Genomic DNA, 15,098 nt, shown 5'->3' with positions numbered 1-15,098 from the left:
GAGAAAGGAAAGGGGAGGGAAGGAAAGGGGAAAAGCAAAGGAGGGAAAGGGAAGAAAGCAAAAGGGGGAGAGGAAAGGGGGGAAAGGAAAGCGGGAAAATAAAGGGGGAGAAAGGGAAGGGGGAGAAAGGGAAGGGGGAGAGAAGGGAAGGGGGAGAAAGGGAAGGGGGAGAAAGGGAAGGGGGAGAAAGGGAAGGGGGAGAAAGGGAAGGGGGAGAAAGGGAAGGGGGAGAAAGGGAAGGGGAGAGAAAGGGAAGGGGGAGAAAGGGAAGGGGGAGAAAGGGAAGGGGGAGAAAGGGAAGGGGGAGAAAGGGAAGGGGGAGAAAGGGAAGGGGGAGAAAGGGAAGGGGGAGAAAGGGAAGGGGGAGAAAGGAAGGGGGAGAAAGGGAAGGGGGAGAAAGGGAAGGGGGAGAAAGGGAAGGGGGAGAAAGGAAGGGGGAGAAAGGGAAGGGGGAGAAAGGGAAGGGGGAGAAAGGGAAGGGGGAGAAAGGGAAGGGGGAGAAAGGGAAGGGGGAGAAAGGGAAGGGGGAGAAAGGGAAGGGGGAGAAAGGGAAGGGGGAGAAGGGAAGGGGGAGAAAGGGAAGGGGGAGAAAGGGAAGGGGGAGAAAGGGAAGGGGGAGAAAGGGAAGGGGGAGAAAGGGAAGGGGGAGAAAGGGAAGGGGGAGAAAGGGAAGGGGGAGAAAGGGAAGGGGGAGAAAGGGAAGGGGGAGAAAGGGAAGGGGGAGAAAGGGAAGGGGGAGAAAGGGAAGGGGGAGAAAGGGAAGGGGGAGAAAGGGAAGGGGGAGAAAGGGAAGGGGGAGAAAGGGAAGGGGGAGAAAGGGAAGGGGGAGAAAGGGAAGGGGGAGAAAGGGAAGGGGGAGAAAGGGAAGGGGGAGAAAGGGAAGGGGGAGAAAGGGAAGGGGGAGAAAGGAAGGGGGAGAAAGGGAAGGGGGAGAAAGGGAAGGGGGAGAAAGGGAAGGGGAGAAAGGGAAGGGGGAGAAAGGGAAGGGGGAGAAAGGGAAGGGGGAGAAAGGGAAGGGGGAGAAAGGGAAGGGGGAGAAAGGGAAGGGGGAGAAAGGGAAGGGGGAGAAAGGGAAGGGGGAGAAAGGGAAGGGGGAGAAAGGGAAGGGGGAGAAAGGGAAGGGGGAGAAAGGGAAGGGGAGGAGAAAGGGAAGGGGGAGAAAGGGAAGGGGGAGAAAGGGAAGGGGGAGAAAGGGAAGGGGGAGAAAGGGAAGGGGGAGAAAGGGAAGGGGGAGAAAGGGAAGGGGGAGAAAGGGAAGGGGGAGAAAGGGAAGGGGGAGAAAGGGAAGGGGGAGAAAGGGAAGGGGGAGAAAGGGAAGGGGGAGAAAGGGAAGGGGGAGAAAGGGAAGGGGGAGAAAGGGAAGGGGGAGAAAGGGAAGGGGGAGAAAGGGAAGGGGGAGAAAGGGAAGGGGGAGAAAGGGAAGGGGGAGAAAGGGAAGGGGGAGAAAGGGAAGGGGGAGAAAGGGAAGGGGGAGAAAGGGAAGGGGGAGAAAGGGAAGGGGGAGAAAGGGAAGGGGGAGAAAGGGAAGGGGGAGAAAGGGAAGGGGGAGAAAGGGAAGGGGGAGAAAGGGAAGGGGGAGAAAGGGAAGGGGGAGAAAGGGAAGGGGGAGAAAGGGAAGGGGGAGAAAGGGAAGGGGGAGAAAGGGAAGGGGGAGAAAGGGAAGGGGGAGAAAGGGAAGGGGGAGAAAGGGAAGGGGGAGAAAGGGAAGGGGAGAGAGGGAAGGGGGAGAAAGGGAAGGGGAGAGAGGGAAGGGGAGAGAGGGAAGGGGAGAGAGGGAAGGGGAGAGAGGGAAGGGGAGAGAGGGAAGGGGAGAGAGGGAAGGGGAGAGAGGGAAGGGGAGAGAGGGAAGGGGAGAGAGGGAAGGGGAGAGAGGGAAGGGAACGGGGAAAAGGGAAGAGTGAGAGAAAGAAACAGGGGAAAGGAGATGATGGGGGAAAGAGGAAAAAAAAGGGGGGGGAAAGGAGGAAAGAGGAGGGCAAAGGACGGCAAAGCAGGCAGGAAAAGGGGTAGGAGGAGGCAGGCAAAGCCCCCTCCGTGCCCCCCTGTGCCCCCTGTGCCCGCAGAGCTCACCCCCTCGGCGGGCAGCGCGCACTGTCGGACCAGGAACTCCAGCAGGGCCTCCCCCCCGGGCTGCTCCAGGTACCCATGGTGGGCCATGGCACTGATCACCTGCACCAGTGCCCGCCGCACCTGGAATGGGAATGGCAACACTGGGAACACTGGGAATGGTGGGCCATGGCACTGATCACCTGTACCAGTGCCCGCCGCACCTGGAATGGGAATGGGAGCACTGGGAACACTGGGAATGGTGGGCCATGGCACTGATCACCTGTACCAGTGCCCGCCACACCTGGAATGGGAATGGGAACACTGGGAACACTGGGAATGGTGGGAATGGTGGGAATGGCACTGATCACCTGTACCAGTGCCCGCCGCACCTGGAATGGGAATGGGAGCACTGGGAATGGTGGGAATGGTGGGAACACTGGGAATGGTGGGCCATGGCACTGAGCACTTGCACCAGTGCCCGCCGCACCTGGAATGGGAATGGCAACACTGGGAACACTGGGAATGGTGGGAATGGCACTGATCACCTGCACCAGTGCCCGCCGCACCTGGAATGGGAATGGCAACACTGGGAACACTGGGAATGGTGGGAATGGCACTGATCACCTGCACCAGTGCCCGCTGCACCTGGAATGGGAACTTTGGGAATGGGAACACTGGGAATGGCACTGATCACCTGCACCAGTGCCCGCCGCACCTGGAATGGGAACACTGGGACTGGTGGGAATGGTGGGAATGGTGTGGGAAACCAGGAATGCCCCCCCAGTGGAGGGCCCCCAGCCCCAGGACCCCCTGGAGCAGCTCAGGATACCTTGTGGTTGCTGTCCTGGAGCGGGAGCTTCATAAAGGAGAGGACAAAGGGCTTCTTGATCTCCATCTGGGCGGCTGAAACACAGAGGGCACAGCTGAGGGCACGGCTGAGGGACAGGGATGATCCCATGGATGATCCCACAAAACCCCCACCTCCCTATGGACAGGGGGCAGCTTCTCTCCCCCTCCCAGCTGGATGGGCTCAGTTTGTTCCCTCCCACCCTGGAGCCCAGGATGGGGTGAATTCCTCAGCCCACTTCCAGCAGGGAATGGGGGGATCCATGGGAAGGCAGCCACGGGAAAGGATCCATGGGAAGGATCCATGGGAAGGATCGATCCATGGGAAGGGATCCATTGCAGGGATCCACGGGAAGGATCCATAGGAAAGTATCCATTGCAGGCATCCATACAAAGGGATCGATTGCAGGGATCCATGGGAGAGCTCCATGGGAAGGGATCCATGGGAGGATCCATAGGAAGGGATCCATAAGAAGGGATCCATGGGAGGATCCATTGCAGGGATCCATAGGAAGAGATCCATGGGAGGGATCCATAGAAAGGGATCCATGGGAAGGGCTCCATGGGGAGGGATCCATGGGAGAATCCGCAGGAAGGGACCCAATGGGGGATCCATTGGAGGATCCGTGGCAGGGGGTCCCCTGGGTGCCCCCCATCTCCCGTCCCCGCTCACGGGCGCTGTTGATGAGGTGCCTCAGCACCATCAGGGTGCCCACACGGGTCCTCTCGCCGCTGCTCTCCAGCTTGGGCAGCAGGAACGCCAGGACACGGTCTGGGAAGGAGCAGGCTGGGGGAACGGGGGGCAGAGTCAGGGGGGCAGTAGAGTCAGGGGGGCACCGTGGGAGTGGGAATGGGGGGTGGGAAAGCCTTTGGAGAGCACCAGCCCTGCCCACCGTGTCCCCACGTGCCACCTGCCCAGGGCTGGGCACTCCCCAGGGCTGGCACTGCAGGGCTGGGCAGCCCTTCCCAGCAGGGATGTCCCCAAGTGCCACCTGCCCCTGCCCTGGTCCAGCTCGAGGCCGTTTCCCTTGGGCTGGGCCTCATTCCCTGGGAGCAGAGCCCGCCCCCCCTGGGGTGCCCTCCTGTGCCCCCCCTGCCACTGCCCCTCAGTCCCCTTTGCTCCAGGCTGAGCCCCCGCAGCTCCCTTGGGATTCTCCAGCTCCTTCCTAGCTCCGGGCCCTGCCCTGCCCACACTCCAGCCCCTCCCTGGGATGTCTGGGGTATCTCCTGCTCGGTCCCACCACAATGGACCCCATGGGGCTCTGAGGCCCTGCAGGTCCCCCACAATCAGACACAGCACTGAGGATGAGGAGGGGACCCCCAAAGTCACAGAATCATGGAAAGGTTTGGGTGGGAAGGGACCTCAAGGCACATCCCATCCCACCCCTGCCATGGGCAGGGACACTTCCCACCATCCCAGGCTGCTCCAACCCCATCCAGCCTGGCCTGGGACACTCCCAGGGATGCCCCTGGAACCACAGACTGGTTTAGGTTGGAAGGGATTTAAAGGACCTTCTCATCCCACCCCTGCCAAGGGCAGGAACACCTCCCACCATCCCAGGTTGCTCCAGAGCTGCAAGGCCCAGCTCTGGATGGAAGTCTCAGTGGGATTCTCCAGCTCCAAAGGCTCTGGAGACACCTCTGGAGCCAAGGCAGGAGCTTTGGGAAGGTCCCTGGAAGGGACAGTCCCCCACCTTCCCTCCCTCCCTCCCCCACAGGCCTAGGGGGATCCAATCCCATCCCATCCCTTCCCATCCCTGCGGATCCCCTTGTGCAGGCCCTGGAGAGGACCAGGACCCCCAGGAGACCCCCCAGCCCACGATCCCAGGGATTTAGGATCACCAGGTGCCCCCAGCCCTTACCCAGGATGGTGAAGCACCGAAGCACCTCGGTGTGGTTTTTGCTGCTCAGGGGAACGCTGGGATCTGCAGGGGCACAGACCTGTGGGGCAGAGAGCCCAGGTCAGGAGGCACCTGGGATGGGCTGGGAAGGGGCACAGAGGGGTCTGCAGGGGCACAGACCTGTGGGGCACAGACCTGTGGGGCAGAGCCCAGGTGAGGGTGGCACCTGGGATGGGCTGGGAAGGGGCACAGCCAGCCCTGGGGCACACAGAGCTCTGGGACCTCCTCAGGAGTTCTGGAATGCCCTCCAGGCCCTCCATCCATGAGGCCCTGGGCACTCCAGGCATGGGGCACTCCAGGGGTGGGGCAGCCATAGGCTTCAAGGCCCTTAGAGGGGCAGAGGTGCCCCCAGTCCCACATTCCCAGCCCCATTTTCTTTCCCATTCCCATTCCCATTCCCATCTCCATCCCCATTTCCATTCCCACCCCCATCCCCATCCCATCCCCATTCCCGTTCCCATTCCCATTCCCACCTGGGGGTGCAGAGTTCCCAGCAGCCCATCCAGCTGCCCGTCCAGGCTGCGGCTCCCGATGTTTATGGAAGCTTCCAGGATCTGGGAGAGGCTCTGGAAGGGAGGGGATCCTGGGGTCAGGACACAGGGGGGACCTGGAGCAGCTCCAGGGGTTCAGAGACCTGGGATGTTCGGCTGCCAGGGAAGGGATATTCCCAAAATCCCACACAACCTGCCCTGGCACAGCTGGGGCTGTTCCTGTGTCCTGATCCCTGTTCCCAAATCCCCCCTGGATCCACATTCCCACCAGGGAATTGTGGAGAGGGAGAAGGTCCCCCCGAGCCCCTTTTCACAGGCTGAGTCTCCCCATCCTTTCCCAGCCCCTTCCCATTCCCAGTCCCAGTCCCTTCCCAGCCCCTTTCCATCCCCTTTCCCATTCCCATCCCCTTTCCCATTCCCATCCCCTTCCCATTCCTGTTCCCAGCCCCATTTCCCCTCCCATTCCCACTCCCATCCCTTTCCCCATTTCCCCTCCCATTCCCATTCCCATCCCCTTCCCATTCCCATTCCCCTTCCCATTCCCTTCCCCAGCCCATTCCCCTTCCCCATTCCCACTCCCATTCCCATTCCCACCCTCATCCCCCTTCCCATTCCCAGCCCACCCCCATTCCCACCCCGTTCCCATCCCATTCCCATTCCCACACCCATTCCCATTCCTAGCCCCATTTCCATTCCCATTCCCAGCCCCATCCCACTCCCATTCCCAGGGATGGCACAGGGGTCTCTGCCCACCTTGGATATCGGGAACGGCTCCGGGTGTTTCCTGTAGAGTCCCAGCAGGGTCGGGATGAGCTTCGGCAGCTGCTCCTCCAGTTTGTCCCCGGGCAGGAGGTGGCACATGGGCCCCAGGGCGGCCACCACGGCCAGCCGGACCTGGGGGGCACAGGGGGTGATCCATGGCATGGGGGGGTCTGACCCACACCCACAGCCTGGGGGCCCCAGACCCACACCCACACTCGGGAGTCCCAGCCCCACACCCATAGCCAGGGGGCCCCAGGGTGGCCACCACGGCCAGGCAGACCTGGGGGGCACAAGGGAGGTCTGCCCCACACCCACACCCACAGCCAGGTGGGCCCCAGGGCAGCCACCATGGCCAGCCGGACCTGGGGGGCACAGGGGGGTGACCCACGGCATGGGGGGCACAGGGGGGCCTGTCCCACAGCCAGGAGGGCCCAGGGCACCCACCACGGCCAGCCAGACCTGGGGGGTGACCCACGGGTGGGGTCACAAGAGGGGTCTGCCCCACACCCACAGCCAGGGGGACCTGGGGGGCACAGGGGGTGTGACCCACGGCATGGGGGTCTGACCCACACCCACAGCCTGGGGGTCCCAGCCCCACACCCACAGCCTGGGGGGCTCAGCCCCACACACCCACAGCCACAGCCTGGGGGTCACAGCTAGGGCCTGGCCCACGGGCTGGGGGGTTCTGCCCCACACATCCCACAGGCCGCGGGGCACAGAGTGAGGCCTGGCCCATGGCCTGAGGGTCCCAGCCCCACACCCCGGGGGTCCCAGCCCCACACACCCACACCCTCGGGGTCCAGCCCCACTCCGGGGGGTCCCAGCCCCCCAGGGCCTCACCCCTGCTGTCCTGCTGTGCCCCCCTCAGAGTCCCCCCCCGGGTCCCGCCCCTCAGACCCCCCCAGATCCCACTCCTCAGACCCCCCCCACGGGTTCCCGCCCCTCAGACCCCCCCCCCCGAGGTCCTGCCCCACTGTGCCCACCCCAGGGTCGCACCCCAGGTGTCCCAGCCCCACTCTGAGGGTCCCAGCCCCCCATGCCCACCCTGGGCTCTCGGTGCCCACCCCAGGGATTTCAGCCCCACTTTGGGGGTTCCCACCCCCTGGGATTCCCCTGTGCCCACCCTAGGCTCTCAGTGCCCACCCCAACTGTCCACCCGTGCCCACCCTGGTGCCCACCCTGGGCTCTCGGTGCCTGCTCCAGGAATCTTCCCATGCCCACCCCTGTGCCCACCCCTGTGCCCACCCTGTGCCCACCCTGTGCCCACCCTGGGCTCTCGGTGCCCGCTCCAGCTGCCCAGCAGGACGTCGAAGGCACAGCCGATGTCCCCGGCAAAGCTGTCCCTGCGCACCGTGGGGTCCGGGGCCTGGTCCAGGTTGGCCAAGTACTCCTGGATGCTCTCGCTGAAGTGCTGCAGGGCTGGACAGAATTCCAGGGACCGGGATCAGCATTCCCAGAGCCCACGGTCACCATTCCCACACGGATATGGCATGGGGGGGGTCACACCACCCCTCCCCAAAAGCTGCTGGTGAGGGAAGGGCTGTGGGACTGGGGCACCTCCAGGGCCAGGGGGGCTCCAGGAGCATCCACAGCATTCCCGAGGGACCTGGAGCTGGTGGGGCAATTCCAGAGGGGACCCGGAGCTGCTCCAGGGCTGGAGCCCCTCTGGAGTCAAGCTGGGAGAGCTGGGAATGTGCCCCTGGAGAAGGGAAACTCCAGGGACACCTGAGAACCCCTTCCAGAGCCTGGAGGGGCTCCAGGAGAGCTGGAGAGGGAGTGGGGACAAGGCTGGAGGGCCAGGACACAGGGAATGGCTTCCCAGGGCTGGGGGGGATGTTGGGAAGGGATTCCTGGCTGGGCTGGAATTCCCAGAGCAGCTGTGGCTGCCCCAGCCCTGGGAGTGTCCAGGGGCAGGTTGGACCCCTGGGATGGTGGGAGGGGTCCCATGGGATGGTCCCTGATGGTGGGAGAGGTCCCTGACCCTGGGACTGGGCAGGATCCCTCCCACCCACCCACTGCAGGACCTCCCAGTCCCCCCCCCAGCAGGCAGTGCCCCCCTGGCAGGTCCAGGCTCACCCCTTTGCCCCAGGCTGAGCCCCCCCAGCTCCCCCCAGGACACCCCCCACTCCGTGCCCCTGGATGTGCCCACGTGCTCCGGCCCCAGGAGGAAGGAGAGGAGGAGGAGGAGGAGCCCAGCCCGGACCCTGCCCCTCCTGGCTCTCAGATGTTCCTTTTCCTCCCTGAGACACCCAGACCTGCTGAGTCACCCCTGGGCCACCCCAGCCTGTGGCACCCACACCCTGTGCCCACCCTGTGCCCTCTGGGACAGACCATCGTCATCCTCACGTGGAGCTCAGGGCGTGTCCCTGTCCTTGTTGGGGGAGGAACCCCCAAACTGCTCCTCAAGGGTGGGGGGGGCAGGAACTCCCAAACTGCCCCACAGGGTGGGCAGGAACCCCAAAACTGCCCCACAGGGATGAGGAGGGCTCAGAGGGGCCATCCTGGGCTTGTCCTGTTCCTCAGGGCATTCCAGCCCATTCAGGGATGATCCCAGGGCATTCCTGCCCATCCAGGGATGATCCCAGGGCATTCCTGCCCATCCATGGATGATCGCAGAGATGCCACTGCCCTGCACCTGGAGAGCAGTTCCAGAACCTTCCAGAACCTGAAGAGGCTCCAGGAGAGCTGGAGAGGGAGTGGGGACGCAGATGGAGGGCCAGGACACAGGGAATGGCTTCCCAGGGCTGGGGGGTTGTTGGGAAGGAGGTGGTGAGGGGGCACAGACCAGCTGGGCCCAGTGCCAGGGCAAGGGGAGCTGTGAGGGCTCCACCCCTCCCACTGGGAGTCACGGGGAGGGATCCTGTGACACCCCCCAGTGCCACATCCTCAAACTGGGCACAACTGGGGAAGTGGCTTCAGGGAAAGCAGAGGGTTCCAGGGAAAGCAGAGGATTCAAGGGAATGTTGAGGGTTCCAGGGAAAGCAGAGGATTCCAGGGAAAGCAGAGGATTCCAGGGAAAGCAGAGGTTTTCCAGGGAATGCTGAGGATTCCAGGGAAAGCAGAGGATTCCAGGGAAAGCAGAGGATTCCAGGGAAAGCAGAGGATTCCAGGGAAAGCAGAGGGTGCCAGGCAGGGCCTCACCATAACAGAAAACAGACTTCATGTGGTCCTGCTTGGCCATTCCCAGCATGGGCAGCATCGTGCCCAGGATGGAGTTCAGGAAGGGCACCATTCCAAACACTGGGAAGGAAATGGGGAGGTTGATTCCCAACAAACTCCACCTGGGAACTTACCAGGGCTGGATCCCAGCGGGATCACACACACACTGGGAAAAAATCCCACTGGATGCATCCAGGGACTCTGCTCCACATCCATCCAGCAGGATTGTCCTGGAGCACCTGGAGCTGAGCCCCTGCCTGCTTGGGAATCCCTGTCCTTGGAAATCTTTATCCTTGGAAATCCCTGTCCCTGGAAATCTGTCCCTGGAAATCTCTGTCCCAGCCCCTTCCCAGCCCTCCCCAGTCCCTTCCCACCATTCCCATTACCCTTCCCAGCCATTTCCACCATTCCCATTCCCCTTCCCAGCCATTTCCACCATTCCCAGCCCCTTCCCAGCCCTTCCCACAGTTCCCAGCCCATTCCCAGCCCTTCTCATCATTCCCAGTCCTTTCCCAGCCCTTCCCATCATTCCCAGTCCTTTCCCAGCCCTTCCCATCATTCCCAGTCCTTTCCCAGCCCTTCCCAGTCCCATTCCCAGCCCTTCCCAATCCCATTCCCAGCCCTTCCCAGTCCCATTCCCAGCCCTTCCCAGTCCCATTCCCAGCCCTTCCCAGTCCCATTCCCAGCCCTTCCCAGTCCCATTCCCAGTCCTTTCCCAGCCCTTCCCAGTCCCATTCCCAGCCCTTTCCCACCATTCCCATTCCCCTTCCCAGCCATTTCCACCATTCCCAGTCCCATTCCCAGCCCTTCCCAGCATTCCCAGCCCCCTCACCATTGGACACAGCCAGGTTGGCGAAGGTCTGCAGGACAAAGTAATGGGGCAGAATTCCCGGCTGGAATTTGGTGAGCGCCTCCTCCATGACCTTGTTGATGAATCTCTGCCCCACAGCCACCAGGACACTGCTGGCCGCCTGCTGCCATTCCCAGACCACGTCCTGAGGGAGGGACAGGGATGGGGGGCGGGAATGTGGGACACGGATCCGCCCCGGAGCCCACGGGGCGTCCTTGGAATGCCCTGGGATGGTCTGGGGGGGAAGAACCTCAGGGATCATCCAGGGACCATCCCATGGGACCCCTCCCACCATCCCAGGGGGTCCAACCTGCCCCTGGACACTCCCAGGGCTGGGGCAGCCACAGCTGCTCTGGGAATTCCAGCCCAGCCAGGAATCCCTTCCCAACATCCCCCCCAGCCCTGGGAAGCCATTCCCTGTGTCCTGGCCCTCCAGCCTTGTCCCCACTCCCTCTCCAGCTCTCCTGGAGCCCCTCCAGGCTCTGGAAGGGGCTCTCAGGTGTCCCTGGAGTTTCCCTTCTCCAGGGGCACATTCCCAGCCTGGCTCCAGCCCTTGGACCATCTCTGTGGTCCCTCTGGAGCTGCTCCAAGCCCTGCAGGGAATGGCCCAGGGTGGGATAAACAAGAGGCTCAGCCCTGCCCTCAGCCCCACATGGATCTGTGACCTCCCAAAGCCTTTTCCTGTTCCCACTCCAGTCCCTCCTCAGCCCCCCCGGGGCCTTCCCACGTTTATTCAGGTCCAAATGGATTCCGTGCTGGACTCACAGCACTGCCCACCCCTCCCTCCCCTCCACCCCCAGATCCCACAGCCAGGGAAGGGGTGGGAATGCCCGTGGGACGGGCAGGGAGGGCCCTGGGCCTACCTTGGACTTGGTCATCTCGTGGGACGCCAGAGAAATGACCACCTTGGCCGTGCCCTTGTCCAGCGTGTCCAGATTGTGCTGCACCACGGACTCCATGGCCCGCAGGATGATCACCCGGTGGGGATAGGCCAGCTGGAGCCAGGGGGGAGCAGGGATCAGCCATGGGAGCAGGGATGAGCCATGGGAGCAGGGATCAGCCATGGGAGCAGGGATGGGAGCAGGGATGGGAGCAGGGATCAGCCATGGGAACAGGGATGGGAGCAGGGATCAGCCATGGGAACAGGGATCAGCCACAGGAGCAGGGATCAGCCATGGGAGCAGGGATGGGAAGAGTGATTAGCCATGGGAGCAGGAATCAGCCATGGGAACAGGGATTGGAGCAGGGATCAGCCATGGGAACAGGGAGTGGAGCAGGGATCAGCCATGGAAACAGGGATCAGCCATGGGAACAGGGATCAGCCATGGGAACAGGGATGGATCAGGGATCAGCCCAGGGGATCACCCATGGGATCAGGGATCAGCCATTCCCAGCATTCCCGGCATTCCCACCTTGTCGTGCTGCCGCAGGTACCCGTCTCAGGCACGCAGGACATGCCCAGGCATGCCATTCCCAGCCATTCCCAGAGCCGCTCCCAGCCACTCCCAGCCATACCCGGCCATTCCCAGGGCCACTCCCAGCCATTCCCAGCCACTCCCAGCCATACCCGGCCATTCCCAGGGCCATTCCCAGGGCCACTCCCAGCCATTCCCAGGGCCATTCCCAGCACTCTCAGCATTCCCGGTGGCATTCCCGGCATTCCCACCTTGTCGTGCTGCCGCAGGTACCCGTCGCAGGTGCGCAGGACGTGCCCGGGCTCGGCGTTCCCGAGGGCACAAAGTGCCGCCAGGATCTGCTCCTGCACCGCCTCGTCCCGGTCCGTCGTCGCGTCCATCAGCGTCGTGGCGAGTCCTGCGGCACCAGAGCCGGGAATTCCAGGGGCTGGCACAAGCGGGAGCCTCCAGGTGCTCCCAGGGATGTTCCCCCGGGAATTGAGCTCCACTTGGGAGCTTAAACCTCCTTCCAAACCCCTTCTCTGGCTCCATCACTCAACTCAAACCTTGTTCCCAGGCCTTCCCATGCCAGGCAATTCCAAAAGGGCCCATCCATCCTTGTTCCCCAACAGGGCTGAGCATTCCCATGGGATTTTTCCTGCATTCCCTGCCCTGGCACCAGCAGCAAAGCCGGACCCTCCAGGTGTTCCCAGAATTGTCCCCACTAGAATTGACCTCTGCTTTGGAGCTCAAACCTCCTTCCAGAATGTTCCTCCAGGTCCACCACTCGACTCAAACCCTGTTCCCATTCCAGGCAATTCCAAAGGGGCCCATCCACCCTCACCCCTCAGCCAGGCTGAGCATTCCCATGGGATTTTTCCTGGCTCCAAGGATTCTGGCTGGGGCAGGAGATTCCAGAGCAGGGATGAACCTGCCAGGGCCCTTTGGGGATTTTCCAAAAGACCCCCCCCACTTTGGGATTTTTTCCCAAAATGTTGGGATCTTTTCCAAAAAAATCTCCCAATTTTGGTATCTTTTTTCCCAAAAGATCCCCCATTTTTGGAATATCTTTTTCCCACTTGGGAATTTTTTTTTCCCCACTTTGAGATTTTTTCTCCCACTTTAGGGATTTTTTTCACACTTTGGGGATTTTTTTCCCAAAAGACCCCACTAGTTTTGGGATTTTTTTCCCCCAAAACACCTCCCACTTTGAGGATTCTTTTTCCCACTTTGGGGATTTCTTTTCCCACTTTGGGGATTCTTTTTTTCCCCACTCTGGGGATTCTTTCCCAAGGTTCTGGAGCCCTGGGCAATGGCCCCACTTTAAAGGTTCCCTCTTCCCCTCCTTCATCCCACCAGGAATGTCTTTATTCCCCAGGCAGGACAGGAATTCCTTTGGGATCTCCCACCCTTTGGGATTCACACCCTGCAGGATTCCCCGGGACAGGGAGAGATCCCAGGACAGGGAGGGATCCCAGGACAGGGAAGATCCCAGGACAGGAATTCCAGCGCCAGGAGCTCCCTCCCTCCCCTTCCCCCCGGCAGTTCATGGGGCCGGAATTCCCATTCCCATCCCCATTCCCACTCCCATTCCCATCCCCATTCCCACCCCCATTCCCATCCCCATTCCCACCCCCATTCCCATCCCCATTCCCACTCCCACTCCCACTGGATCTGGGCATGGATCGCTCAAACCTGCAGGACAGAGCTCAGCCACAGCCCCTCCAACCCCATCCCCATCCCCATTCCCACTCCCATTCCCATCCCCATTCCCACTCCCATTCCCATCCCCATTCCCACTCCCATTCCCATCCCCATTCCCACTCCCATTCCCACTCCCATTCCCATTCCCACTCCCATCCCCATCCCCACTCCCATTCCCGGGCAGCACTCACGGCTCAGCCGGGATTCCATCATGCTCCGCGTCCGCAGCCGCCCCGGGAGCGGGAGCAGCACCCGCCCCGCAGAGCCTATGGCGGATCCCTGGGATTGCTGCTGGAGAACTGGGAGCTGTGGGACAGGGAATGGGCTGAGCCCAGCGGGAATGGGGGCTGATCCAGGGGGGAATGGGGACTCTGATCCCAGTGGGAATGGGGGGCTGATCCAGGGGGGAATGGGGACTCTGATCCCAGTGGGAATGGGGACTCTGATCCCAGTGGGAATGGGGGCTCTGATCCCACTGGGAATGGGGAGCTGATCCAGGGGGAAATGGGGGGCTGATCCCACTGGGAATGGGGAGGGGGCTCTCCCCAATCCCTGCCGGATCCCGGCGCTTCCAGGGCTCGGGAATGGCCCTGCCAAGGTCCCCGCGCTGTGACCACCCCGAGCATTCCCGGGAATTCGATCCCGCCCCTGGAATCGGGATGCTGTGCCCGCATCCCGCGGGATCCCGGGCCCTGCTCCAAATATTTGGCCCCAAAACCGCGGCGGGGAAGGACAGGAGGGAAGTTTCCAGCACTGGAATTGCCGGGAATGCTCCGGGCTCGGCTCCTTTCCCGGCTGCGAGAAGGGCGAGTGTTCGGGAGAGCGGGATGGATTTCAGGGATGGCATTCCAGAGGTTTCCAGCCGGTCCAGCCGGTCCAGCCGGGATCATTCCCGGCCTTGCCAGAGCCCCGTGGCCTTTCCCAAGGACATTCCCGGAGCAGGAGCCGCGCTCCGCTTTCCCTCGGGAATTGTGGGGGGATTCCCATCCCGGGGGGCTCCTCCGACATTCCCATCCCGGGGGGCTCCTCCGACATTCCCACCCCGGGGGGCTCCTCCGACATTCCCAGCCCGGGGGGCTCCCGAGGTTTGACCCCCGTGGGGTCATTCCATCTGGGAATGGGGGAAAAGAGGGAAAAGGAGGTCCCTGGGAGGGGGGATGATGTGGGGAGGGGGAGGGGGGGCCACAATGGGCCCAGTTGTGGGTCCCCAAGGGGAACCCCCGGGGGGTCATTCCCACCAGGAATGGGAAAAACAGGGAAAAGGAGGTTCCCAGTGGGGGGAAGAGGGAGATAACGGGGGACACACCTGTGTCCGGTGAGGGTCCCTGAACAGGCACCGCAGCTCCATCCCCAGCCCCCCCGGGGGGGTCATTCCCACAGGAATGGGAGAACCGGCGGGATTTGGGATTTGGGACATGGGATGGGGGGGCAGCGGTGCCGAGCCGGTGGTCCCGCCCAGGCCTCAGAGCCCCCAGCATCGCCCGCGGGTCCCCTCCCCCCCACCGCGGGCCCCTCCCCACCCTCCTCATCCTCACCTCGCTCCTCTCCCGCTCCCAAAATCCTCCCAAATTCCCACAAAAAATGCCCCGAACTCACCGGGACGCGCCCGGCGCCGCTTCCGGGTGCGGCGGCCACGCCCCCTCGGGCCACGCCCCCCGCGTTTGGGATGAGCGCGCTGATTGGCTGCGCGCGGAGGGGTCGGGGCCCTGCTGCCGCGCTGAGAGCGCCCCCTGCTGGCGCTGAGGGGAATCGCTCCCCCGGGCTGGGGGGACACGGGACCCCCAAAGGCACCTCCGTGTGTCCCAAATGTCCCCAGAGCCACCCCCTGTGTCCCCAAATGCCCCCAGAGCCACTCCCTGTGTCCCCAAATGCCCCCAGAGCCACCCCGTGTCCCCAAATGTCCCTAGAGCCACCCCCTGTGTCCCCAAATGTCCCCAGAGCC

The 15,098-nt window shown here is 62.9% G+C and overlaps 2 protein-coding genes across 2 annotated transcripts in view; one reads left to right on the top strand and one right to left on the bottom strand.

The window, feature by feature from the left end:
* Positions 1-2,245, top strand: part of LOC139671410 (1-phosphatidylinositol 4,5-bisphosphate phosphodiesterase gamma-1-like) — a 15,099-nt gene extending 12,854 nt beyond the window's left edge. Inside the window, exon 7 of the mRNA XM_071554234.1 lies at positions 2,066-2,245. Coding sequence (XP_071410335.1) covers positions 2,066-2,245 — 180 coding nt within the window. The remainder of the gene's footprint in view (positions 1-2,065) is intronic.
* Positions 2,246-2,325: 80 nt separating this feature from the next.
* MROH1 (maestro heat like repeat family member 1) lies at positions 2,326-14,794 on the bottom strand. The gene is made up of 14 exons (XM_071554233.1): positions 14,753-14,794; positions 13,348-13,462; positions 11,725-11,870; positions 10,922-11,053; positions 10,041-10,203; positions 9,191-9,289; positions 7,317-7,468; positions 6,041-6,181; positions 5,270-5,362; positions 4,758-4,836; positions 3,569-3,682; positions 2,879-2,952; positions 2,667-2,764; positions 2,326-2,350 (listed from the first exon to the last, which is right to left on the bottom strand). The coding sequence occupies exons 2-14, from the start codon at positions 13,367-13,369 to the stop codon at positions 2,326-2,328; spliced, it is 1,338 nt and encodes a 445-aa protein (XP_071410334.1). The 5' UTR covers positions 13,370-13,462; positions 14,753-14,794.
* Between the last annotated feature and the right edge of the window lie 304 nt (positions 14,795-15,098).

This window comes from Pithys albifrons, chromosome 4 (genome assembly GCF_047495875.1).
Source record: "Pithys albifrons albifrons isolate INPA30051 chromosome 4, PitAlb_v1, whole genome shotgun sequence".
In the NCBI taxonomy this organism is placed as follows: Eukaryota; Metazoa; Chordata; class Aves; order Passeriformes; family Thamnophilidae; genus Pithys; species Pithys albifrons.
Note: the sequence above shows the minus strand (reverse complement) of the source record. Positions and strands in the feature narration are given on the sequence as shown.

Coding starts and splice junctions, on each gene's coding strand:
- MROH1 (XM_071554233.1), bottom strand. CDS start 13,369: ATGATGGAATCCCGGCTGAGCC. Junction 10,204..10,921: donor ACGAGATGACCAAGTCCAAG/GTAGGCCCAGGG, acceptor TCCCTCCCTCAG/GACGTGGTCTGGGAATGGCA. Junction 6,182..7,316: donor GCGGGCACCGAGAGCCCAGG/GTGGGCACAGGG, acceptor TGTGCCCCCCAG/GTCCGGCTGGCCGTGGTGGC.